Source organism: Elaeis guineensis, chromosome 2 (genome assembly GCF_000442705.2).
Source record: "Elaeis guineensis isolate ETL-2024a chromosome 2, EG11, whole genome shotgun sequence".
Taxonomy (NCBI): Eukaryota; Viridiplantae; Streptophyta; class Magnoliopsida; order Arecales; family Arecaceae; genus Elaeis; species Elaeis guineensis.
In genome coordinates this window covers 115,757,608-115,781,646 of record NC_025994.2, presented here as the reverse complement: position 1 = coordinate 115,781,646, position 24,039 = coordinate 115,757,608, and the positions used below count along the sequence as shown (strand labels likewise).

Genomic DNA, 24,039 nt, shown 5'->3' with positions numbered 1-24,039 from the left:
TTTGAAGAATTTGCATCATTTCAATTTGGCTTTTTGGAGGAGATCTTGAAGTTCATGGATTGGGACGTCAACGAGTTTGTACTTCATGATGATGTACTTATAGAACTTGAATGTGATCAAAAGTTACACTAAACTCCAAAAGCAATGAAATGCTAGCAATTACTAAGATACAAAATTCGTTCTTAGACCGTCAAAAATTATGTGAAAATTTTGCAGTTATATTATTCAGAAAAATATCACAAAAACAAATAATTTTAAAATCATAAATAATGCAGAAAAATGAAGAAGAATTAAAGAGATGTGCTTGAAATGAGGCATTTAAAAGTATTGCCTTAGGACAAATTTTGGCCTCCTTGTGTAGGCATCCATAAATTCCAGATACAGCAATTCCTAACTCAAATCTTTTATCATGACCATGATCATGTTGGGGTATGAGCTAAAGGACTCCTTTAGTTACTTGAGAAGATTGGAGAGCAGAGGAAAAAAAACTAAAAGAACATATGACTTGAGAAAGGAGAAAGGAGACCTTGGCATGGTGGACTCGTTCTTGCATAAGGCCTAATGGGTCTTATATTCCGGGCACCGGACAACAACCATTAATATGGACATCCTTTATATAGACCGTTAATAAAGACATAATAGTGTTTACATTACAGATTTATGAGATTAATCAAGACATCCGTCAAAATCTTTGAAATTAGTAAAGCTAACATGACATATTTAAGAAATTAATCTGGTAGGCCGTGCGCAAGCGGTCGCCGGTCCAAAATCCATATGGCCAAATTGGGACGGGAACTTAGGCTTTAATTAATACTAGTATACTTGCATTTAAACATCTAGTGTAGGATAGTCAAATATGGGACTTAAAAATTTCGAAATTTGACGTAAAAAATAAAAATTTCTACATTATGAAGCAAAAAAAAGAAAACTGATTGTCACAGGATGCATGTCATGCATCCCATACATGACCCACCTAACCGCTGCATCACATAGTTGATGGTTGAACGAATTTTAACAAGCCTTGCAGTGTTGAGGCTCGGTCCACTTATCGAGCCCAGCTAGAGATCTCCATACAACCGGGTTCTTTGGAGCCCATAGACGGATAAGAATCGAAGTCCATAAAGCAGGCCCATTTCCAAAAAGTTTTCCGGCCCCCAAGGCCTTTCTTAGCCCAATGCCCACCAGTCCAAAAATATAAGGTCCATCCCTTGCTCCATCCCACAGCTAGGGTTTTTCAGGGTTCGCTTCTACTCGCTGCTTTGTGCCACCTGCCCCCCCCGATCTCGTCGTCAGAGCGAAGCAGGGAAAAATAATGGCGGAGAAGGCGGTGACGATTAGAACTCGGAAATTCATGACCAATCGTCTTCTCTCCCGCAGGCAATTCGTGAGCCCTGAAACCCTAGATCTCTTCCTGCATTCTGATCTCGTATAACAAAACCCTAACTCCAAATTCGCTTATTTGTTTGCAGGTCATCGATGTCCTTCACCCCGGAAGAGCTAATGTCTCCAAGGTACCATCTTGCTCCATTTCCAGTTGTTTGTTCCTTCCCGTTTTATGGAAATTTAGGGGATCCGAAGTTAAATCGCTTTTATTGTAGAGATTTTTGAATTTTAGCTGTTGATTTTTTGAAGGCGGAGTTGAAGGAGAAGTTGGCAAAGCTTTATGAGGTGAAGGATCCGAACACGATCTTTGTTTTCAAGTTTCGGACTCATTTTGGAGGAGGGAAATCTACCGGTTTTGGGTTGATTTACGACTCGGTGGAGAACGCCAAGAAGTATGAGCCCAAGTATCGGCTCATCAGGGTGTGTTACGGTCCCAATCCCTCCTTATCTGACATAATTTTTCTGCATTTTATTTGTATTTGTCTAATGGGATTTGTACATCAGTTTTTATTTCTAGAAGTATGGTGTGAAGGTTTTTGGGTTCTGATTGTTATGTCTGACTGGATCTTGGACCCTTGGTCTATATCTTGACTCGAGATTATGTGTTCTGTATCTGTAGTTGGATTTCAGCGGCACAAATTGTTAGTACGACTTGTGTTTGTGGTATCATGAGATGAAACATAATCTCTGTAGGTTCTGTAGTCGCTGTTGCAATCTGAATTACACCTAATTAACTATTCTATTTCTATCTGATAGTTACTTCTGCTATTGTATGATGCGTGTTTTTATTCATGAAAGCAATTCTACTAGTGCTATTTTTCTTCTTTCTTTTTTTTGTTTTGTAAATTTATTCTGAGCTGTTTTGAGTGCCTTTTCATTGTGGAGACAAAATTGTTCATCATGGAAATGTCCTTAAATTTATTATTGTTTAAACAAAAGCAATGTATTTTATAATTCATAATGCTACTTCACCTCATCTGGAAGTATTTTTGCATATTCAAGTCAATTTATAAGCTGTTAATGACTTATAATTTGAGGATTTTTGCTTGTTGCTATAGTACTCTATGCAGGCATCTTAAATTTATGCCCCTGTATATGTTTTAATGCATAATTTCTCTTTAATGAGAACTGTTACTGCAAGCAACTTGTTTTTTGAATTATTCCAATCAGTATTAGTGAAAAATCAAATTGAGAGAATATCTGTTTTGTTTTACCGTCTGTTTGAATATGATAAGGAATAGAGAAAAGAAGAGGAAGGATGGAAGACAACAAAAGTAAAATGAGTTTCTCTCCTTGTTTGGATGTATAAAGGATGGGGGAAAGGAGATTAACCCTGTTTGGTTAGCTACGTAGCTATTGATAGTGAAGAGAAGCAAGAGTGGTAATTTCTCTATGTCAATCAAACGGGCAAAAGTAGAAATTAAAAATTTGAAGGGGAAAAGTCCGTTCCCTTTCTCTTCATATTTACCCATTTCCAGCCAGAAGCTATAAGCTGGTATTTATTTTGCTCATTTTCTCTTATCTTCTCTCAATTTCTCTCCTCATTTCCGTTGTCCAAACAGGGAGTTCTATCTTCTCTCCTCCATCTCCTCTCCAAATCTGTCGATCAGACAGACTGCTAGAATATACCAATGAAGCACTTTCTTCATCTCTTCTCTCCAAATTTGTCTTCATGGTTTGATGTTATCAGAGGAGTTTTCTGCTGCCATAATTTTTTCCCCCCAAATATTGTAGTTTCTGAGAGAAATTCTATGCTATCAGAGAAAGGGCAGGTCTTACTCCAAAAAAGAAAGGAGTGCGGGCATATCTATGGTTGTGCACATACATGAGTTAATTAAATCAAATAATCCGTGGTACATGGTGCAATTATTTCAGCATACTTTTTTATTGTTGTTTTTGTTATATGGTTGGTAGAAGGGAAATGCCAATGAAGACTTGTAAACCCAAATAGGAGGACAAGAAATATGGAGAACTTGATTCCAAGCTGTTATACAGTGAAAATTTGATTTGCAGGTTGACTAAAACCTGACAACGTATGTTGCTAGAATGATGCCTGGATCTTCATTGTCATTCCGGTCCTCAAGATTTCCGCCATTCTTGTGCAATGTTATTCTTCTACAAGATTGACTGCATGCAAAGAAGTAAACAAGCCCAACATTTTTCCTTCACCTTTACTTTGCTGAATGAGCTCACTGTCAGTTGAAAGTAAATTGACACTTCAACCAAGGAAAGGCACATTCTGAAGCCTTTTTCTTTCATAAATGGGGTGTTAAAATTTTGTTGCTTTCTAACATGACAGAGTTCTTAACCTGCACACAGGAATACTGTTGATCCCCTAACCTAACAAATTATATTAGCTTGACTTCTGGATATCTTGTTATTATGATGGCAATTCCTTGGATTACTATAATCACTATAATATTTCAGTTTGATATTGTTGGTTGCTATCCTTTGGGGGCAATATGGGTGTTGATAATTTTTAGAAGATCTTCTAAATGTTCACTTTGCATGTATGGTTCCTTCTCTTTGTAACTCAGAAAAGTCCTTTGGGCATGACATGAATAGGAATGGAATATTTGAATTGTATTTCAAAGTTGATAGTTAACCTTTTGATGTCTATGGATGTACAAGGCAGTGTGATGGTTGGTTTCAACATTGTTAAGTTAATATGGGACCATGATTGATCAGAAAAATTATGTCAGGTCCATGATGTAAGCTGATATGTTGTCCAAATTGGGTAGATCAAATTTTTCTGAATTCCATACCTTGGTGTCATGTCATTGGTAGATGCCTAGTTCTGTTGCTCATTTATGTGTTATTGTAAGTATATATATGGTGTTGAACTTATTACTGACAAACCCTCTTCCCTTCTATTATCTCATTTGTAACTAACTGTATGAGAAGATAACATATTTAAGTTTATTCTCTTATGCCAGTTTTGATGAGGTCAATGCTTTGATGTGTTCATTTTAAGATTGGTGTACATGATGTCTCTCTTTTTCTTGGTGCGTCTTGTGTTAATTTATAAATGATAATGCTTTGGCAGAATGGGCTTGCCACAAAGGTTGAGAAGTCAAGGAAGCAAATGAAGGAAAGGAAAAACAGAGCAAAGAAAGTCCGAGGTGTCAAGAAGGTGAGGCAGGAACCACTTGTTTTTTGATTTTTTTTTTTTTTCCCCTTCATATGAAAAGAGTCTAATCTTGGAACTACTCTCTACCACTTGTGACTCTCAATTAGATGGTTGTTTTCCAATTCAAACTTGACAAGTTGTGGCAGTTGCCAAAGTAACTGGAGGTAATGGAGTGAGGTGCATTGCATAATAAGCCTCCGTGAGGTGCTTCTTTTACTTTGATATTCAAAGGAGAGGAGGGCACTATAGTTACCAATATTTGCCATGTACCACCCTATACTGGGTATACCATACCATATTGGTACCAAACCGATGCTTAGTGCTAGATGGGTATAGAGTGTCAGTGCACCGAACCAACCAGTACCAACATCGTACCAATGTGGTACTGGTATGGGTATTGAAATTAGTATTGCGAATCTTATAGCTACCATCTTAATAATTGAAGGGTAACTTTTTTTAAATCTGACATCATAAAAGGTGCTTATCCTTCTAGCAAATGTCATCCTTTTATATGCCTTTTGCACTGCTCTTGAATTGGTTGTGGCGATTTTGAAGCCCTTGACCCTGCTGGCTTGTTGTACGACTAGACAAGTTAAAAATCTAAGGTGCAGAGTAAATCTCTCTCCAGGTGCTGACTATTGTTATCATTTTCAGGCGAAAGCTGGAGATGCTGCGAAGGCTGGGAAGAAGAAGTGAACGGATTCTTCACTTGTTTTCATTGCATTGCCATCTTGTCTCTGTGACTTGCTAGAATTAAAATTTTAGAGTTATTAATTTTGCTAATTTTGGAATATGAGTTGGGTTTTAGTCTTGTAAGGATGCAGTGTATTACCAGAATTTAAACTCCATTTTGCAATGTTTATTTTAAGTAACCTTTTAGACGTGTTGATGTTAAAGATTTTTGCAAGATGCTATACATGTTTTGATCCAAACCGCTAATTCCAAGTATTGTTGTCATTACATTCTTTTCTGTAAGTTCCTGCGACTTGTGCTGTCGAGGATGCATTGGCACGAGGAGATGAAAATTTTGAATGCTATCTTTTAGCCACATAAGAAAGCAGCTGGGGTGAGTCAGGCTCCATCGGCATTTTGTGGTTTGGATTGGTGTATATGTATCACTTGCACTGTGATTATGCTATGGAAAATTTCACTGGGAAAAGAAAGTGGCGGCCGTAGGAGGCGCCCTTCTAAGCTTTTTGGTTTTCTGGTTAGGTTTTTGTCCTTGAAAAACAAATCTTTTTTTTTTAAAAAAGGAAGTGTGGTGTACATGAATAGAATTTTTTTTTTTCACAGGATTGGTGATTATCATGCAGTCACTTTCACAATTTCACATATCACATTAATCGGTGCTTTGGAAAAAAAAAAAAAGGGGGCATCACTTTTAGATTTGTCCATCATTTGACCGAGCACCTACCCCTAAGAGTGGTGCTTTTTGTGGACATTATTGTCATGGACACTGAACTGTGGTATCTTGAGCTCTAGGTCCATGGTTCAGCTGTGGGTTGATTGATTTTTTTGTCTTTCCCCTTTTTTTGTGGTAATCTTCGTCTCAAGGTTTGAGCTCGAGCGTGCTACCTCAGCTGTGCCTCGGGCCACTTTTCCCATTAGGCAGCCATAATGTCGCTCTTTGCAGCGAAAGATGATGATTGAAAAGGTTTAATTGAATGGATTGGTGAATGTAACAAGTTTAGGGAGATTAAAGGTTTGCAATGAGCTAGCGGATGATTGCTAGGGTGCTGGAGCTACCGAGTTTCAATTCACAATTTTTTTTTTTGTTAGAAAATTCACAATCTTAAAGTTTATGGGGAGGAAGTACTTGATGACAGGAACAATAAATGAGTGGATGGTTTCATGTTATACAAATTATAATCTTTTGCCATACTAACGAAAGTTGGTTTTGACGTACGATGGCTTTGATAAGTCTCGGTATTGGGTATCACTTCACTGAGCATATATCTATTAGTTTATTCTGATTAGTTAAAGAGCTTTTATACATCGTTAAAGATAATTTTTTCTAACGTTTGAAAGTTAGAAGTCATTTTGTAATTTTATATTACTTATAATATTTGAGTAACAAAAAATACTTACATATTTTAATATTTCAGAGCAAGTGCTACATTGATTTTCCTAAAAGCTTTGACTTAGGCTCAAGAGTTTCATTAATTGGCTATCACTATAGAACCTGCGACAACAGAAGAAATTTATAATTTTTTTTTGCAGTCTCTATATTTTCTAAATTGATATATTTTTTTGAGAAACATCATCTTTTTATTTTTTTAAAATTAATTTTGATGGCAGTGTTCGGAATCAAGATAATATTAGTAGATCCGATTTCGTTATTCAAAATGCTACTGGTATATTTATTGAAACAAAAAGATGTTCAAATTTTTAATACTATAATTTTTATGGCAAAATTGTGTGCTATATGAGAATATTTGATATATGTGTTCTTTAACTTATAGATTTCACAAATTTGGATGGAAGGTGATTCCATGATAATTATTAGATATCTTTCTAATTCACCTTTTAATAATAGCAGATGGCATCTATTATTATAGAATTGTTGAAGAATGCTGAGAATTTTTATTACTTTTGATGTCTTGCATGTGTTTTAGGAGACCAGTGTTAATCAGATGACCCTTTTTATGGTTGAGCTTCTTGTTTAATTTTTATTTTTTGATTCTTAAAAATATATTTACTCATATTTAGTTTGATATAACACATCCACCTTTTTTAAAATCATTTTAAGTGGACGTGACTTCAGAATTTAAAAGGTTTTATGTTACTAATTCTGCCTTTCGACTTTCATATCTTACACGTGTTGAGCACACATGCTTCATATAAGAGAAAGCATGGAAGGTCACGTACAACAAGTATAATAGCTGCGAATCTGAAACCATGATCCACTATAACATCTCAAGTGTTCTACAATTCCTTGATTTAGAAGTGTAAATGAGTTGAGCTAAACTGAGTGATTGTTGTTTAGGCTTGGCTCATTTGAGCTGAGTTTGATGGACTACGGTTATTGTTGTCTTCTTCTTCTTCTTTCTCTTTTTTTTTTTTTAATTTTTGGTAGAAAAGTTATGGTTGTCTTATTTATCATTAAAATTTAGCATGATTGAGCTTTTTATCTAGCTAAACAGAGTTTTTGTTTGTTTTTTCTTTTCCAATTTAAGATGTTTAGACTCATCTCTTTTATAAGCCTTTTTTTTTTTTGTAATAAAGAAAAGCCATCTTTTTTTAAAAAATAAAATGAGCCAGGTTTTTAAGCAGAGTTTAGCATTTCTTAATCCAGCGAAGCTCAAAAGAGTATTAAAGAGCCTTGCCAGCATTACCCTTTTTTTGTTCAAAAAAACAAAAAGGAAGAACCCTGAACTACTCATGATCAATTTGGCTCTTTGCAGCCTAAGCACCTGGATATACTTTGTCTTGTAATGATGAAGTGATGCTTCATATGGTGGTTGTGGAGTTCTGCGACCTATCCATTTGGTCTGTCTACTGGGAAAGGGAGGCTTCCTCGCAATCTGCAAACCGTTTGGAACTCTGCACTTAGAGGCGAAAAAAAAAGCATCCCACCCTACCTCCGCCTCGCTACCGATGGGGCTGGAAACAAGCCTGGGTAGCTTAAGGCCCATCGGGCTGCGCTGGTTTCGGATCGGGTCTTAGATGGAATCAAGACTATTCAGATCGGGCTTGGCCCTAAAAAATGGGGCTACAATAAATTTCTGGCTATACTAGAGCAGATGCTTGGCCCAACCCATCCTATCTGAAGCCCAAGCATTTGGCTCATTGCCCGTGCTCTGAACTCAACAAGGCCTAAAATTCTCTATGCACCACGGGCAGTATAAAAAATCCGATATAGAGCACACCACTTTATATGATTGGTTTATGTACCACTGCTTTCCAACACATATTTAATATTTACAGTTTTATTTTTTATTTAAAAATTTTGTATAACAAAAATATTCCTATCTTTTGAAAAAAATTATGAAATCCTGTGGCATATTATGACTTCTTATACTCAAGATGTTATAATATGATCCAAAAAATTATGACATCTTGTGCATATTATGATATTCTGCGTTAAATTATGATTTTCTGCATGCAGGATGTCATAATATGGCCCAAGATATCATAATATAAAAGGAACATTTTTGTCAAATCACTTTCCAACACGTATTTAATGCTTGCAGTTTGACTTTTCGTTTGAAAATTTTGAATGACAAAGATGCTCCTATTCTTTAGAAAAAAATTATGATATTTTATGCATATTATGACATCTTACGTTATATTATAATATTTTGTGGATAAAAATTATGATTTTTGGACGTAGAATGTCATAATATGGATATAGATGTCATAATTTTTTCAAAAATAAGAATATTTTCATCATTTAAAATTTTAAACAAAAAAGTAAAGCTACAGATATTAAATACGTATTAAAAAGCGATGATTACGTAGATCAATTGAATAAGATGATGTACTCTACATTGAAGTTTTTACACCGTCCATGATGCTGAGAGAATTTTCCTATCAGAATATTTGACAAGAGCTCCTAGTGTTAGGCCAAGGATATTGGGCCAATTCGGGCATTGATTAATCAGGCCGACTTGGGTCGAACCTCTCCTTTCAACACAAACAGGCATATTTAGATTGGGCCCGATAAGGCCTTCAGACCAAGCCCAGGCTCAAGCTTGAAAGAAATTCTGGCCTAAACCCAGTACAAAGTCAACAAGAACTTTCCGAGCAGGTATGCTGCCTAGCCTACCCCGATTCCAACCACCTCACCACACATGCAGGGTTAAAAAAAATAAAATAAAATTGACTTTTGTTGAAAGTTTTTTCTTAAAATTATATTTATGTTTGTGCGGGCGCAGGCATTGTGCATGATGGATAATATCAATTATGCCAATTTGTCAAAGGAAGCATGATTTAGGAATCATTAGATCAAATCCTCTATCTCTAACGGCACATATGGCTAGGAGGATGCATTGCATCATATATGCATAAATTACTTAGATGGTATTTGGTGACCCAAAAGGAATAATCAAGGTAATCTTAAATCAATAATGTTTTTTATTTTGTAGTAATAAGATCTGGAATAGAGCTAATCATGGGCTAAGTTTGGGCACAGAAGATATCAAATTTTAAATAAGCCTAATCAGCTAAAAATAAATATAGTTTATATTCGAGAGCTGACACATGACTAGCTTTGATCTAAAATCATACTTTTGATATCTTATGTTCCAGTGATCAAAGATCTACAGATAACCACATCTAACCTATTTGGTATTCCATGAGTGTTGGGTATAAAATAACCCCAGCCGAAGTTCGTAAAAGACCGACCCTTCTAGAGCTCTTCCGACTTTCGATCTTGTGTGGCATCTTTCCGAACTCCCCCACCGTCCAGCTTCCATAATACCATCCGGACTTCTCCAATAATGGGCTCCTCCATTCATCTACCGGACTGCTCCAAACGCTCTCTGAGCTTCACTATCAGCCGATTTTCTACAGTGATCGACTATTCTCCGAATCTCAGCCTAGACTTCTTCCGGCCACGAACGACTCTACTCCGAACTTCTTCCGGGCTTCGTCGACGTCCGAGCTTCTCCAATAGCAGGACTTCTATAGTAATCAGACTCCATCCAAGTTTCTACGGCGGTCGACCGTCTTTCGGATTTCATCCGAGCTCCAACAAGAATCGGATCCCAGCCAAACTTCTACAGCGGATGGACTCCAGACAAACTCTACAATGGACTGGCTCCACCAGCCGGATCTCTACTCCGAACTTCTTCCGGACTTCGTCAATGACCGAGCTTCTCTAGCAGCGGGACTTCTATAATAACAAGTCTCCATTTAAACTTCCACGGTAATTGGTCTTCGTCCGAACTTCTACAACAAATTGAATCCCAGACTCCTCCAACGTTCGACCTTCCACAGTGCCCTCAAGACTCCTCCAGCGGACAAACCTCCACAACACCATCCGAACTCCACTGTCGATCGACCCTCTGTCGGATTCCTCATGAAACCGGACTTCTCCAACAGAAAGTCCCCATTTGAGCTTCTACAACAGATGACTTCCACCTGCAGCATCAGCGCTCTAGGCATCCGACAACAATAGACTCGTCAGCAACCTCGAAAACATCCGAGCTTCTCTTAGATTGCAGAGACAGAGAGCCATTCTGCTCCATCAGACGTCCCAGCCGAGCTTCAACCATCAGGCCCGAACTCTCTGGCAAGTCACGACAATGGCCACTATCCCACTCCACTCTCTGTAACAGATTCCACGTGGCCCCACCACTCTCTGACAAGTCACGACAACGGACACCACTAGAGAAGCTCGGTCATTGACAAAGTCCGGAAGAAGTTCGGAGTAGAGATCCGGCTGGTGGAGCCCGTCCGTTGTAGGAGTTCGTCTGGAGTCCATCCGCTGTAGAAGTTCGGCTGGGAATCCGCTCTTGTTGGAGCTCGGATGAAATCCGAAAGGCGGTCGACACCGTAGAAACTTGGATGGAGTCTGATTACTGTAGAAGTCATGCTATTAGAGAAGCTCGGATGTCAACGAAGCCCGAAAAAGTTCGGAGTAGAGTCGTTCATGGTCGGAAGAAGTCTAGGCTGAGATTCGGAGAATAGTCGATCACTGTAGAAAATCGACTAATAGTGAAGCTCAGAGAGCGTTTGGAGCAGTCCGGTAGATGAATGGAGGAGCCCATTATTGGAGAAGTCTGGATGGTATTATGGAAGCTCGGACGGTCGGGGGAGTTCGGAAAGATGCCACACAAGGTCGGAAGTCGGAAGAGCCCTAGAAGGGTCGGCTTTTTACGAACTTCGGCTGGAGTTATTTTATATCCAACACCAGTCCCCCTACTTCTGAGTTCAGGTTCCGAATGAAGAAGTACAGAAAAATTTTCACAGCCGAAATTGCCTCCTTGATTTTCGCACTTGGTTGTTTCCAGATATTTTGACGTTTGGACGTTGGTGTCGGAGCCTTTTCAAATTAAGCGATCCGAAAAGATTTTTTTGAAATTCTCCTGGAGCATTGTCTAGGTACGGCCAATAATAGTTTTGTCAGCTGTCAGTCGCTTTCAGTCGCCTGCCATGGTGAGTGGGACACGTGGCGGTTGTAGATCGGCCAGAGGAGATCCGCAATCATTACTGCGCGGATCTCGTCGCTTATTTAAACCCGCCTCCCTCCTTCAGGGGTCTCACTTTGCTTGGAAGTTTCTTCGGTCCCTCCTTCCTGAGAGTTCCGTTCTTCCCCAGGTCCTTCTCGGCCTTAGGCGTTCTTCAAGTCGTCCCCATCTCTGCATCTCTGCATCCTTCGGACCAGCCTAGATTAGTTCCAGAACTTTCTTCCTATATTTTTTTTTCTTGCTGTTCTTCTTCTGTTTTTCTTCTTTACATTCTACTGTTCGATTTTTCGCGAGTGTCCCGTTTCTTATTTTTTTCAATTTTTTCAGATTTTTAGGGTTTTCACTTGATTCAAAATATCCTCCAACACTTCCTCCTCTAGCAGTTCTAGGAGTCCGTCTATTCCAGCCCCCCAAAATCTCAGTTCTGTAGATGAACCTCGTCCGTCTTTTACCAGACACCATCCCCAGATCTCTGACTCCGGAGGAACTCTCACTAATTAGGATTCAGTACGGATTCCTCCGGAGTACGAGCTGGAGCTTCCGGGCCGACTGGCCGGGCTAGCGCTCCTCCTCTCGGCTGCTTCTGTTTATACCAAGAAGCTTTCCGCGCGGGCTTTGACTTCCGCTTCCACCTTTTGTTATTGCTCTCTTTCGCTTCTTAAATATTTCCTTAGTTTCTGTAGCGCCGAACTCCTTTAGATTTCTGATAGGATTTCTTTCCCTCTGTAGTTTAACTGAAGTTCGACCAACCCTTTCTTTGTTTAGAAATTTTTATACCTTCAAGGTCATCCCTCGGCAAAGGACTGGTGGTACTTCTCCCCTCAGTTCGGTAGAAAGAGGTTGCTGAAAGATGCTCCCTCTTCTATCCACAACTGGAAGGAGAGATACTTCTACGTCCGATGCCCGACCTTGGAGTTAGGGTTGCCTCCCTGGGCTCCCTGAGGGATTCCGTCCGTCGGGCTTCTAGTTTGGGACAGGATGACCTTGAAGCCTCCAAAAAATTCGAGGCTTATCCAGCTTCTCTTCTCTCCAACCTCCTGAAAAAATAACTCTTGTTTAACGTCGGCCTAAGCCCTCTCAACCCTGTCGGTACTATTATATATATATATATATATATATATATTTTCATTCACTGCTTCTCCTTTCCTCTTGTTTTTTTGTTAAGCTGTGTCGATCCTCATTCACTGCAGATATGGATGCTGATGCGGCTCGAATGCTAGCTCAGGATCTTAGACCCACAAAAGGAAAGGCGCAGCATCAATTCTGTTGGTGCAGAATTTCGTCAATGCGGAGAAGCTGGAGTCGAGGAGATCGCATCCACCATCGGGACCTGCAAGGAAGTCTAAACCGGAGTTGGGGATGTTCCGGCAAGACTCTCCGATGCTCAAGTCAGTTCTCTACCTCAACAGAAATGGAGCACTCCAATGAATTTTAGCAGAGTTTCGAGATAAAGTTTTTAGCTTAGGGAAGAACGTATCTGGGGTCTCCTTTTTATAGATGGAGAGCGTAACTGATTGACAGTGACGTCTGTAACTATCTGGCAGTGGGCCGTTTGTGGCCACGCAAAGTTTGTTGCGGAGAGTAGTGGCATCAGTGGAGTGGTGTCCGTTGTCGCGACTTGCCAGAGAGTGGTGGGGCCACGTGGAATTGTTACAGAGAGTGGAGTGGGATAGTGGCATTATCGTGACTTGCCAGAGAGTTCGGATCTGATGGCTGAAGCTCGACTGGGACGTCTGATGGAGCGGAATGGCTCTCTGTCTCTGCAATCTAAGAGAGGCTATATTTTCGAGGTTGCTGACAATCCACTGTTGTCGGGTGCCTAGAGCGCTGATGCTGCAGGCAGAAGTCATCTGCTGTAGAAGCTCGGACGGGACTTTCTGTTGGAGAAGTCCAGTGCCCTCAAGACTCCTCCAGCGGAATCCAAGATCATTGATTATATAATATCAAAATTATCCATAACATATTTTATAAAAGATATTTATGAATCATATAAAATATATTAATAAATTATTAATATATTTATTATTAATAAATTTTATAAAAATATATTTATTAATCCTATAAAAATGTATTAATTATTGAATTAGTATTTTTATCTTATACTTATGATGATTAAAGTAATATATAATATAATTGCATAATTTAAGCATAAAGTATAATAATATATTTTTTTATTTTGATTTAAAATCATAATAATAATAATAATATAATATAATATGATTAATAATATATTATAATATATTATAAATAAAATATAAATAATATATATACACATGCATAAAAAATCAACTAGCTTTCGATCGACTAGATTTGAGTCCAAATCTGATTGATTTTCCACCATCTGATTTACATGGATCTCCATGCAAAGAAAAAAAATTAACAATCATTTTTTTTCATCCATTTGGATTTTAGAAAAAAATCTAAAAAAGTTAGGTCATTAATGTAGATGTGATAAAAAAATATATAAAAAAAATCAGGCCATTAATCCAAATAGGATGAAAAAATATTTAAAAAATCAAGTCATTAATAAAGATAGGATTAAAAATTTAAAAAAATCAACTCATTAATTTGGATGGGGTAAACATGTTTACATAGTAGACCATTAATGCAGGTGGGATGGGAGTGGATTTGAGATTATGTTATTTTGAGATATTTTTATTTATCCTATTTATGTTTAACTAGATTTATTTTTATATTTATATTAGACATATTTATATTTAATTTGAAAGATTTGTATTTAATATACCTGAAGTTTAGTTTATCCTACGTAGTTTATGTTTATTGCAGAAAGACAAAAGTGACCCTCATCTATATGTAGTTTGTATTTATTAAAAGAAGATGGGAAGTGGCATGTCCCACTATTAATATACAGAGATGGGACAGGCCACTTTCCGTCTCACCTAATAAACATAAACTATATAGATAAATATAAATTTAAGATGAAATAAATATAAATCCTTTCAAAATAGACATAAATTTATCTAAAATAAATGCAAACAATTCATAATAAATAAAAATAAATAAATAAAATTAAATAAATATAAATACTTTAAAATAAACATAATCTCCGTAAAATAAATAAAATACTCTAAAATAAACATAAACTTAATTCCATCCCCATCCCACGTGTATTAATGATATTTTTTAAATAGTTTTTTCATCCCATATTAATGACTTAATTTTTTTATATTTTTTTAATTTCAATTAGAAAAAAATTATTGTTAATTTTTATTTTATTATGTAAAGATCCAGATTGGAGAGATAGGACAGCTGGGAACTTGATTGAATTTGGCTCCGAATCCCATCAATCTTATTTTAATCTAACTCTCTCTCTCTCCCTCTCTTTATAGTGTTAATATAATATATTACATATATTTTCTTTCTATTAGATTAAAGAATACATTTGCCTTCAAATTTCGCCCTAAAATAATTATTTTCGAGTGATTTTGAATTTCTTAACTCAAAAATAGTATTCGTTGATGGGTTGACCGGTGATGTGAAAAATGAGCATGATAGGGACCATCATTACATAGAATCATCACCGTTCATCATCTTCCTCTGTGCGGGGAATGGCTGTCCCCAATATCTCTACCTGAACCACCGAAAGCATGTCCCAGGCTGCGACCAAAGACGGAGAATTGCATGGCTAGTCATGTCCCAGGTCCTTTTTGGCGAATCTCTAGAATGCTCGCCTTGCCAACCTCAGCCCAATCACATGGCCCTCTCTACCGGGACACGAAGCTCCTCCTCCCCCTGTCCGTGTGTTAAAATGGGCTCGTGCTGTCGCCCGATCAGTGGCCACATTTATTGCTCCAATTTGCACGCAGAACCCCACCGAAAGCGATACCGCCCTTCCCCTCGACACGTATCCCCGCATGCCCTGAATTGATGCCCTCGCCGAAGTAGTGTCAATTACGCCTTCTGGTCCACCGATGTCATCTTCCCACGTGTCATCCCTCCATTGGCTATGGTCCCCCGTCACGACCCCTTTTATCCCGAAACCCCTCCACCTTCCTCTTCTCTCCTCCCCCACCCACCTCTCCGCCAGCCATGGAGTCCGATCCTGCTCCCAGCGCCTACGCCGATCTCCTCCACGCTGCCGGCGACGAATCTGCTGCCACCGCTTTCATCCTAGGATCCGACGACAGCCTCAGCGGCGCCTCCAGCTCCGGCGAGATCCCGGCTCTTCCCGGTGCTCTGGCGGTCCCGGCACCGCCGCCGGAAGAAGAGGCCGCCGGTGCGGCTGAGGTGGAGGCGAGGGGAGGAAGGCAGAGGTGCGTGGGGAGGAGGGGGGCGGAGATGTGGGGGGCGGCGGCGACGGTGGGGAGGCGGAGGGAGATGGAGGACGCCATGGCGGTGGTGCCGGAGTTCATGAATCTCAGGTGCGAGGAGGTGGGCGGGTGCTCGGCGGCCCCGGGTTCGGGCAAGATCTCGCACGTGCGGTTCTTCGGGGTGTACGACGGGCATGGAGGCTCCCAGGTACGTTGACTTACTGCCATCTTCATTTTGCCAAGTGACTTACCGTATTCATACGTGCTCACTAACTCTCGTACGGAGTATCGCTGCTGCTAGACACGTGGATCTCTCTCTCCCCCCTTTCTCTCTCTCTGTCTTTCTGGGAACGAAGCCACATAAGAAATAAAAAGAAAATTTTAGTGACGCCTTAAAATGTTTCCGACACCCTTCAAACTTCTAATTTGTCAAAATATTCGTTGCAACAGTGATAACAGATCAAATTTATAATAAATTAATAAAATTTTTATATTTATAATTTTTATATATTTATCGATCTCCATGGATAATACCCTCACTATCTCCCTGTATTTCACCTAGTTTCGACTTTTCGACTGTTAATTAGTTTGTTACAATGATGACGACGACATGATAATTGTTGCAATGAAAATTTACTCATTGTCAATTTGCCAAATCAAAATATTTTTATTTTTTTAAATATTTACGAATATTTTTTGTCCATGAGGTTGAATGGACTTAGGATTGCTGTGAGATCTATGCGCTAGATGATTTTTAACTACTATATACTAAAAATGCTTAGAGATCTATGCAAGAGCATGAATAGTCTACAGTGCTTTAAGATTTATACATTGGGTGATCCTTAAAATGTGCTGTATACTAAATATGCTTAGAGATCTATACAAAAGGATGAATGAAGAGGTTTGGAGTGATTTGAGATTTATATCGTGGATGATACTTAATTATCGTTATATACTAAGGATATTTAGAGATTTGTACAATCGATAAATGAAGAGATTGGAGTGCTTTGAGCTTCATGCGGGTGTGATACTTAACTATGGATCATATACCAAAGATGCTTTAAGATCTATGCACACGAATGAATGAAATTTATAGTGCTTTGAGATCAGTGCAGTGGGTGATTTTTAACTATGGATTATATGCTAAGGATATTTTGAGATTTATTTCGCACGAAGGATAATTTGAGACTTTATCCCATTCAATATATATCAAGGTTATTTTTGTTACAAGACTGTTGTATGCTATCATGTGATGGTTATGAAAAATCCTTGGCATATTTATAGTGTTTCAGGGTGTTCTCAAGGTCCAACCATGGATCCGGCCGTTGTCGACTTTATCAAGGATTTTGATGAGCTTCTCAACTTTGTGGATCTCCATCTTCACCTCTCTATCAGTGGCTTCAGCTTAGTAAACCTGAGACAGATCGATCTTTCGATGGCAATGGGAGTTTTTTTTTAAAGAATTCTATGCACAACATTTGAATAAATAAGAGTACACTTTATGGAGATGCCATGTCCCCTCTAGAGTACTAATATCAGCTACAGTACGAATGTCATTATAATTGCCCATGTTAATTGGATTGGGAAAAGCACTTGAAGGAGTGTCAGATAATCATGGATGCTTGTAAAGATTGATATCCCTACCTGAACCACAACCCATATAAAATCTTCTGTAACAAAGGAAGCTTCATTGCATATAGCTTTCCAAAAATTTGTGAGCACTTCTTGTTGGGTTTACAGCCATCGCAGGTTTCGTTGTATCTTACGCCATAGTGACTTTGCTCTAGAGTATCTGCAGTTGAAGAATAAGCTGACCGGGAGACTTAGCCAAAAGAGCTGTCGTTCTAACTCTAACCCTTGGTTTGATATAATGGATGGGTTAGAGAAAAGATGGATGGAAAAAGAAGGATGGGAATGATTTTCTCCAGATAAAAAGAATGATGGATGATATTTGAATACAAGGCCACAATAACATTTAGATATGCATGTGTCCATTCCACCCAACAAAATGAAGTGCTCTTATCATGAGGCTTTATAATCCCTTTTCCAATTTGTCAATTCGCTTTATTGTGGCGGAGCAATTTGTCATGGTGGATATACCAGTGGAGAAGAGAAGAGATTGTAGCAGAATAGTTCTACCAGGAAAGAGACGATTCCTCCATTTCCAACCAACCTTATCTCCATTTTATCAAATAGGTACGTGAAATCAGAGTAATGTAGTGTAGGGCCTGAGAAAGGGGTGCCCAACCTAGAACCAGACTCCCTTTTTTTGGAGGAATGCTGAGAAGATATGAGATTTGGCCAGAGGACAAGTCCTGTTCCACTAGTTGTTCGAGTCTTCAAGAGTTCAATCTGGCAGCCCTTCCAACTAGGCGGGTCAGCCAAAAAAAAAAAAGAACGTTGGGAACCTTGTGTCCATCGAGTGTAGTGGGCTGAAACACCTTATTCCTTCCAGTAATAGCAGCTTGTTGCAAGGATGATGATGAAAGCATCTCAGTAATACCAACTCACTGAGAGATTCCGTCCAATCCTCCAGGTAAAGGGGGTTACCTGTAGCAGAAGCAAAACGGAGAATCTTTTCCTTATCCATCCCACTGGGAAGTTCTGGAAGACGAACCCACATCGAGGCATGTCACCGAGTCCCCTGCCTGTTTGAAGTCGGTCGGTACGCAGTGCCCAAGTATTTGACCCAGGCATATCCTTATCTTCGTTTCTTCCTTTTGAAATCTGAATGACAGATAACACCGGGAGAGAGGAAGCATCTAAAAATCTCTTCGCAACTTCCACCAATTCTTCAATTCTTGGATTGCAAAATCAAACGACAGACCTCCTCCTAAAACCTTTCCGACGACGAGGAAGTTGCTCCATCGCCTGCAAGCCTCATTAATTTCATCATCAGAGAAAGAAATTGAAGTTGTAAATTTCTCCTGCAATCTATCAATTGCCTCCTCCATGATCTTATACATCTCCTACTTGCACCGTCGAGACGGAGCAAACGATTTGGGTGATGACACCCCAATCCAGGACCATCAATCTCATTCACTCGACAACTGGAAATCTCCATGGGGGAAGCTCCTTGAGAGCGTTTTAACAAGATGATTAATGTTTTAGCACCAGGATGGTGGGAGCAAATGTCGAACTAAACCCAGCTCTCTTGCATCAAAACAAAAGAGACTTTATCAGATGATTCAGCTCAGCCACCAAAATGTTCGGTTGATGAATCCAATTGTCCAATAAGGAGTCCAAAATCTCTCTTATGCACAGGACCCTCATGTTGATATTTAGAAAACAAAACCCATTTTATGACCCAAATGCTTAAAATGTTCGCGAAGAAAGGCTGTAAAAAAATATGGATCTAATTGAGGTTAAAAAACTAATATTCTTCGCCATCACTTCCAAGCTTAAATCTAATGCCTCTGGCTCTATTAAACTCAGGAGAAGATTTTTGTAGTTATCTCATTGAGTGAACAGTTGCAGTTGTATATTGTGGAATATTAAACTTGCAAGATCACTCAATGTTTATGCTTTTCTTCTCAAGTGCAGGTGATTGATGTTGTTTTACTACGTTTATTTGGTGGAATCCAGGTGGCTGATTATTGTGCAAAACGGATTCATGAGGTCGTGGCAGAAGAGTGGGAGAGATTAAATGATGGACAAGGGTGGCAGAGGAGGTGGGAGATGGCATTTTGTGATGGCTATGAGAGGGTTGACAATGAGGTCATAGCAGAGGCTGTAGCCCCAGATATAGTTGGATCAACTGCTGTAGTAGTTCTCGTGTCGGGATGTCAAATTATATCTTCTAACTGTGGTGACTCGAGGGCGGTTCTTTGTCGTGGAAATCAAGCCATCCAGCTAACTGTTGATCATAAGGTTCCAGAAATGAATCCTTATCAACTTTTCCTGTCGACATAGTTTATCCATATTTCTCTACACAAAGGAATTTCACTATGGCTCCATTTTTGTTGTTATTTAATGCACTTTCTCTGTGATTCACTGTCCATTGAACACACCATCTCTTGCATGAAATGAGCTCATTAAGTCACAGTAACTGTGAGATAAAAGGTACATCAGATCGCTGCTGATAAGTAGAATGAATGTCCATAAATGTCTTTTTGTTCACAGACAGACATTAATTTGTATGATTTACTGAAAAATAAGCTTGATTGATATGGCTAAACATTTGAGAGATCAGCATCTTTTGTTCAATGTTAAACTTATGCATACTCAGCTGCATCTGAGCAATGACATCCCTCAAGAAGTGGATGCCTTATTGTAGATTTATCTAAGCAATGCCATACCATTCTCCATACCCTAGATACAGCAACACACTACTACTTGTCATGAATGATGTATTAAATCTGCATCCCTCAACCTCTTGTTTTTACTTTCCCTTGTTTACACTGCAATTGTTACCTTGGATCAAGAGTTACTCTTGTCTGTCAGAAACACATTCTCGAGACATATTGTTGTTTCTGATTTGCTAAGTAGATGACTGTGGGCCTCCTGACTATTTTGGAAATCAAAATCATGAGCACCGACCTGTTGATAGCACCCTCCCGGATCACACCAACAGGGAAGGGAAGGAACAATAGCATAGGCCTTGGATCATTTGGTTGGGACCCATCCATTAGCACATGCACCAGGGAGAGATACCTGAATGGTGACATTCCCACCATGTCTCATAGAAAAACAAGGAGATGTCAAGACCCACTAGAAGAAATATCATAATTATTTGTAGTTACTCTGTCTGGCTCTGCAATCAATGAGCTTGATATGAATGTCACTCAATTTTGCCCCGATGTCACTCCCATAGGCAGGTATGAAGAATATGATCGATCCCCACTTTTTTTTTTGGAGCCATTTTCTCATTTGAGTTAGGTGTTTCTGCCCTTAGAGTGCTGCTGTATTTTTCTGGTGCAAACATTTTTTTCCCCTGGATGAATGAGCATTCTTCATGATGCATAATAATAATTAACTTCTGTATAATGCAGTATACCATATTAAGGTTCTATTATCAAGGAGCTATGTTTAATTTTTTTGGCTCTATATTCTTGAAGTATTTTGTGGAATGAGTTGGTTAACTTTTGCCTAGGAATAACTCTACTAGTTGCTCTGGATCTGCATTTGCCTGATTCCAGTGAATTGTATGGTCATATTATTACTTCACCTGAAAATACTTAGCAGTCCAGAGTGTCATCCATCAATTGGCTCATCAGACTGGTCTGATTTATAATATAGGGCTATCCAAAAAGATTGCTTGTTGCAAATGATATCGGTCTGCTAATAGACTCAATGATGATCATAGAGATTTCATTGGCCTTATCTTTCTTCTCATGCTATTTCCGACTTCCTATGCTCCCTTTTTTATTTCTTACAGTGTTTCTTAACAGCCTGATAGAGAGGATGAACTCACAAGGATTGAAAATGGAGGAGGAAGAGTCATAAACTGGTATGGGCCTCGGGTGTTGGGAGTTCTTGCCATGTCCAGAGCCATAGGTTTGTACCTTTTTCCCCTCTGTTTTGGCCATTGAACTTTGAACGCTATAGATCCTTGGATTGCATCTAAGTTTCTATGCAAATCTCATCAAAAATGCTAGAAGAAATCTGCTAATATGTCATTTAGCCACAGATAAAGCAATCTTGGCTGTTGTATTGTTAGAACATTTGCGATGGCACAGTTTAAATTGTAAATATTGAGTATTCAGACAGCTGACAACCTTTTCTTCGTGGCTGGCTGACCTACCAAGATCAGCAGCAGTCAGTTTGCATTTGATCATTGCATGTTGTTCTGATCTCTGATAAAGCCAGACACCTGTATTAAAAAGGTTGATTTTGCTCCAGGGGCCATGAAACTGATCTGTAGCAGGCCAGATCTGGTTGCGAATTTATCAACACAATTTTTCAGTTTGGTTGGTTAATTTTATGACCTTCCTACTGCTTAACTTCCATCTCATCTGATGTTTGTTTCCTGATGATAGGTATACCAATAGAGCTTACAGTCTCCTGGCTAATTTACATAAGAAATTCTGGATTTCAGGTGATCGGTACATGAGACCTCACATAATTCCTGTACCAGAAGTCAGTTTTATGCCTCGAAGTGAAGATGATGAGTGCTTGATATTAGCAAGTGATGGACTTTGGGATGTGATGTCCAATGAAGAGGCTGGGGATTTGGCCAGTCGTCTTCTAAGGAGGCACCGCCGCAATGGATTGGTCGACCAAGCATTGCCATCTCCTGCTCAAGCTGTTGCTGATGATCTTGTTAGAGTGGCTTATCACAAGAACAGTTCCGATAACATCTCTATAATTGTAGTAGACTTAAAATCCAGGAGCAGACGTAGGCCAAGACAGTGAGAAGAAGCTTTTCAGATGTTGAGGCTCCAGACATCTTTTCCTGTTCATCCAGGAGCTGCATGATTCTTGGAATCATGCTATCTTTTTTTCAGAATTCAGAAGCCAGGTTCTCTCCTGGAAGGCCATGAAGTTTTCGATTGAATGGCAACCTTTGCTTTGGGTAGAATGAGAACACAATTCTATAAGAAATTGGTTTCCTTGAGCATCCAAATCATATGAAATCTCAAGGATGTGCCTCTAGGCTGGCTCAGCAATTGCTAATGCTGTACATCCTCAGGAAAAAGCGGAGTAGAATTCTGGTTGCTGCTCAATTGTTGTGACACTGACCTATGGAGATATGGGAATTATGTCTTTGTCCCCGAAAGGATGGTCTGGGAGTTTATATGTGGTGATGATACCTGATTCACCTGTCGCAACCATGGCCTCCAAAGCATTCTGCTATGAGGTGTGCAGAGCTTTTCACTGGACTGATTCTCTCTGGTTGCTCATCTGCCTTATACGTGAAACTGCTCTCTTTGGTCACTAAATTTTATAAGTGACTCCTTGCCACCAACACAGAATCTGTGTTTGGAAAACCTTGGCTCCGAGATTTGGTTGGACAGCATGATTTGAATGCACATGTAAAGTTTGGCTGATGTAGAACCCTGTTAGCACATGGACTGTCACCACATCCCACATTCAGTCCACTGTTAGAGCAGGCCTTTCTGCATCTGATCCAGAATTGGATTTTGCATATACTCTAAATTGGCACATTCCTTTCTTTTCGAAAAAAGGTATACCGTGTAACAGATATCAGTAGCTTCGGAGTCCAATGTTGGGATCTGAAGCATTGGAGTTCCTTCAGATGTTTACAAGGTTTATGCCTCAGCCAAGCATCATGCCACGGCTATCTGACAGACTTTCTGGAGGATGGAAACAAAATGCTTGTGGCTGGAGACAGGTGTTCAGCCTGAGTAACCGCCAAGTATCCATGTTTGATTTGGAGATGCCTTTGGAATTTAGTCCAGTGGAATGTCTAGCTCTGCTTGGTTATCATAAAAGAAGTGGTCTTTGATATGTAATACTGAATGCTTTGTATTTAACCAAAAATAGTTCGGTAATCCAACATAAATAGCAGCATATTGACAAGAAAGACTTTGAGAAAAGGTTAGCTTGTTGGTTGATCGTAAAAATATCATGTGAAGCTCGAAATTACTACTTGGAATGATGTATTTTATATGCCAAAATAATTAGTTTCTGGCAAGTTTTTATATTTCCTTGTGCGGAGTGCAGATGTCCAACTTTCGTCACAACAATCTGGTCTTGGAGGTTTTAGCTTTTCTACTGAACGAAGATGGTTGTACAATGGCATTCCAGGACCTGGAAGATCATAAATTGTTAAGCAAGTAATTGCACTTGGATGCTTGGGCATTCCAGTTTCTCAGCTCACAGTGGCTGTTTCTTCTGCAGCACCTGGGACAATGAATCTATGTTTTCAACACCATCTAAGTTGCACTTTTTATTAAAATGCAAAGTAGGGATGCTGGTGCTGGCCAAATTTGCTTGCCTGATTTGCAACAAATAATTTTAGTTGAGATTATGAGACGTTAATCTATTTTTCCAAAATATGGACATTATAAATTTTATAGGCAACGTTGATTGAATTGAATTTAGTGAAGGTCCACCTGACACTGCTCCAGCCGTATTAACTAAATAACCTTGATGGATGGGTTCACTATGGCATCAAACTTTAACCAATTTTAACATTTAGAATGAAATAGACTAAAGA

At 39.1% G+C, this 24,039-nt stretch overlaps 2 protein-coding genes across 3 annotated transcripts; both read left to right on the top strand.

Annotated features, from left to right (window-relative positions):
* Positions 1-1,228: 1,228 nt before the first annotated feature.
* LOC105040491 (small ribosomal subunit protein eS24z) lies at positions 1,229-5,409 on the top strand. The gene is made up of 5 exons (XM_010917043.3): positions 1,229-1,384; positions 1,470-1,511; positions 1,633-1,803; positions 4,430-4,516; positions 5,168-5,409. Exons 1-5 carry the CDS (start codon positions 1,313-1,315, stop codon positions 5,207-5,209), a joined length of 414 nt encoding a protein of 137 aa, XP_010915345.1. The 5' UTR covers positions 1,229-1,312; the 3' UTR covers positions 5,210-5,409.
* Positions 5,410-15,645: 10,236 nt separating this feature from the next.
* Positions 15,646-23,416, top strand: LOC105040484 (probable protein phosphatase 2C 6). Of its 2 annotated transcripts, none has more exons than XM_073252880.1 (4): positions 15,646-16,125; positions 19,461-19,787; positions 21,308-21,413; positions 21,955-23,416. In XM_073252880.1, exons 1-4 carry the CDS (start codon positions 15,697-15,699, stop codon positions 22,269-22,271), a joined length of 1,179 nt encoding a protein of 392 aa, XP_073108981.1. In that variant the 5' UTR covers positions 15,646-15,696; the 3' UTR covers positions 22,272-23,416. The 2 variants fall into 2 exon arrangements, with proteins under 2 accessions (XP_073108981.1, XP_073108982.1); XM_073252881.1 differs by having other exon boundaries at positions 15,647-16,125; positions 19,503-19,787.
* Positions 23,417-24,039: the final 623 nt, after the last annotated feature.

What these genes read in the sequence shown, in the direction of transcription:
- LOC105040491 (XM_010917043.3), top strand. Translation starts at nt 1,313, where the DNA reads ATGGCGGAGAAGGCGGTGACGATTAGAACTCGGAAATTCATGACCAAT. An exon ending in GAAGAGCTAATGTCTCCAAG is followed by an intron (nt 1,512 to 1,632) that starts GTACCATCTTGC and finishes GATTTTTTGAAG; the next exon opens with GCGGAGTTGAAGGAGAAGTT. An exon ending in CCAAGTATCGGCTCATCAGG is followed by an intron (nt 1,804 to 4,429) that starts GTGTGTTACGGT and finishes ATGCTTTGGCAG; the next exon opens with AATGGGCTTGCCACAAAGGT.
- LOC105040484 (XM_073252880.1), top strand. Translation starts at nt 15,697, where the DNA reads ATGGAGTCCGATCCTGCTCCCAGCGCCTACGCCGATCTCCTCCACGCT. An exon ending in AGCTAACTGTTGATCATAAG is followed by an intron (nt 19,788 to 21,307) that starts GTTCCAGAAATG and finishes GTTTCTTAACAG; the next exon opens with CCTGATAGAGAGGATGAACT. An exon ending in TGCCATGTCCAGAGCCATAG is followed by an intron (nt 21,414 to 21,954) that starts GTTTGTACCTTT and finishes TCTGGATTTCAG; the next exon opens with GTGATCGGTACATGAGACCT.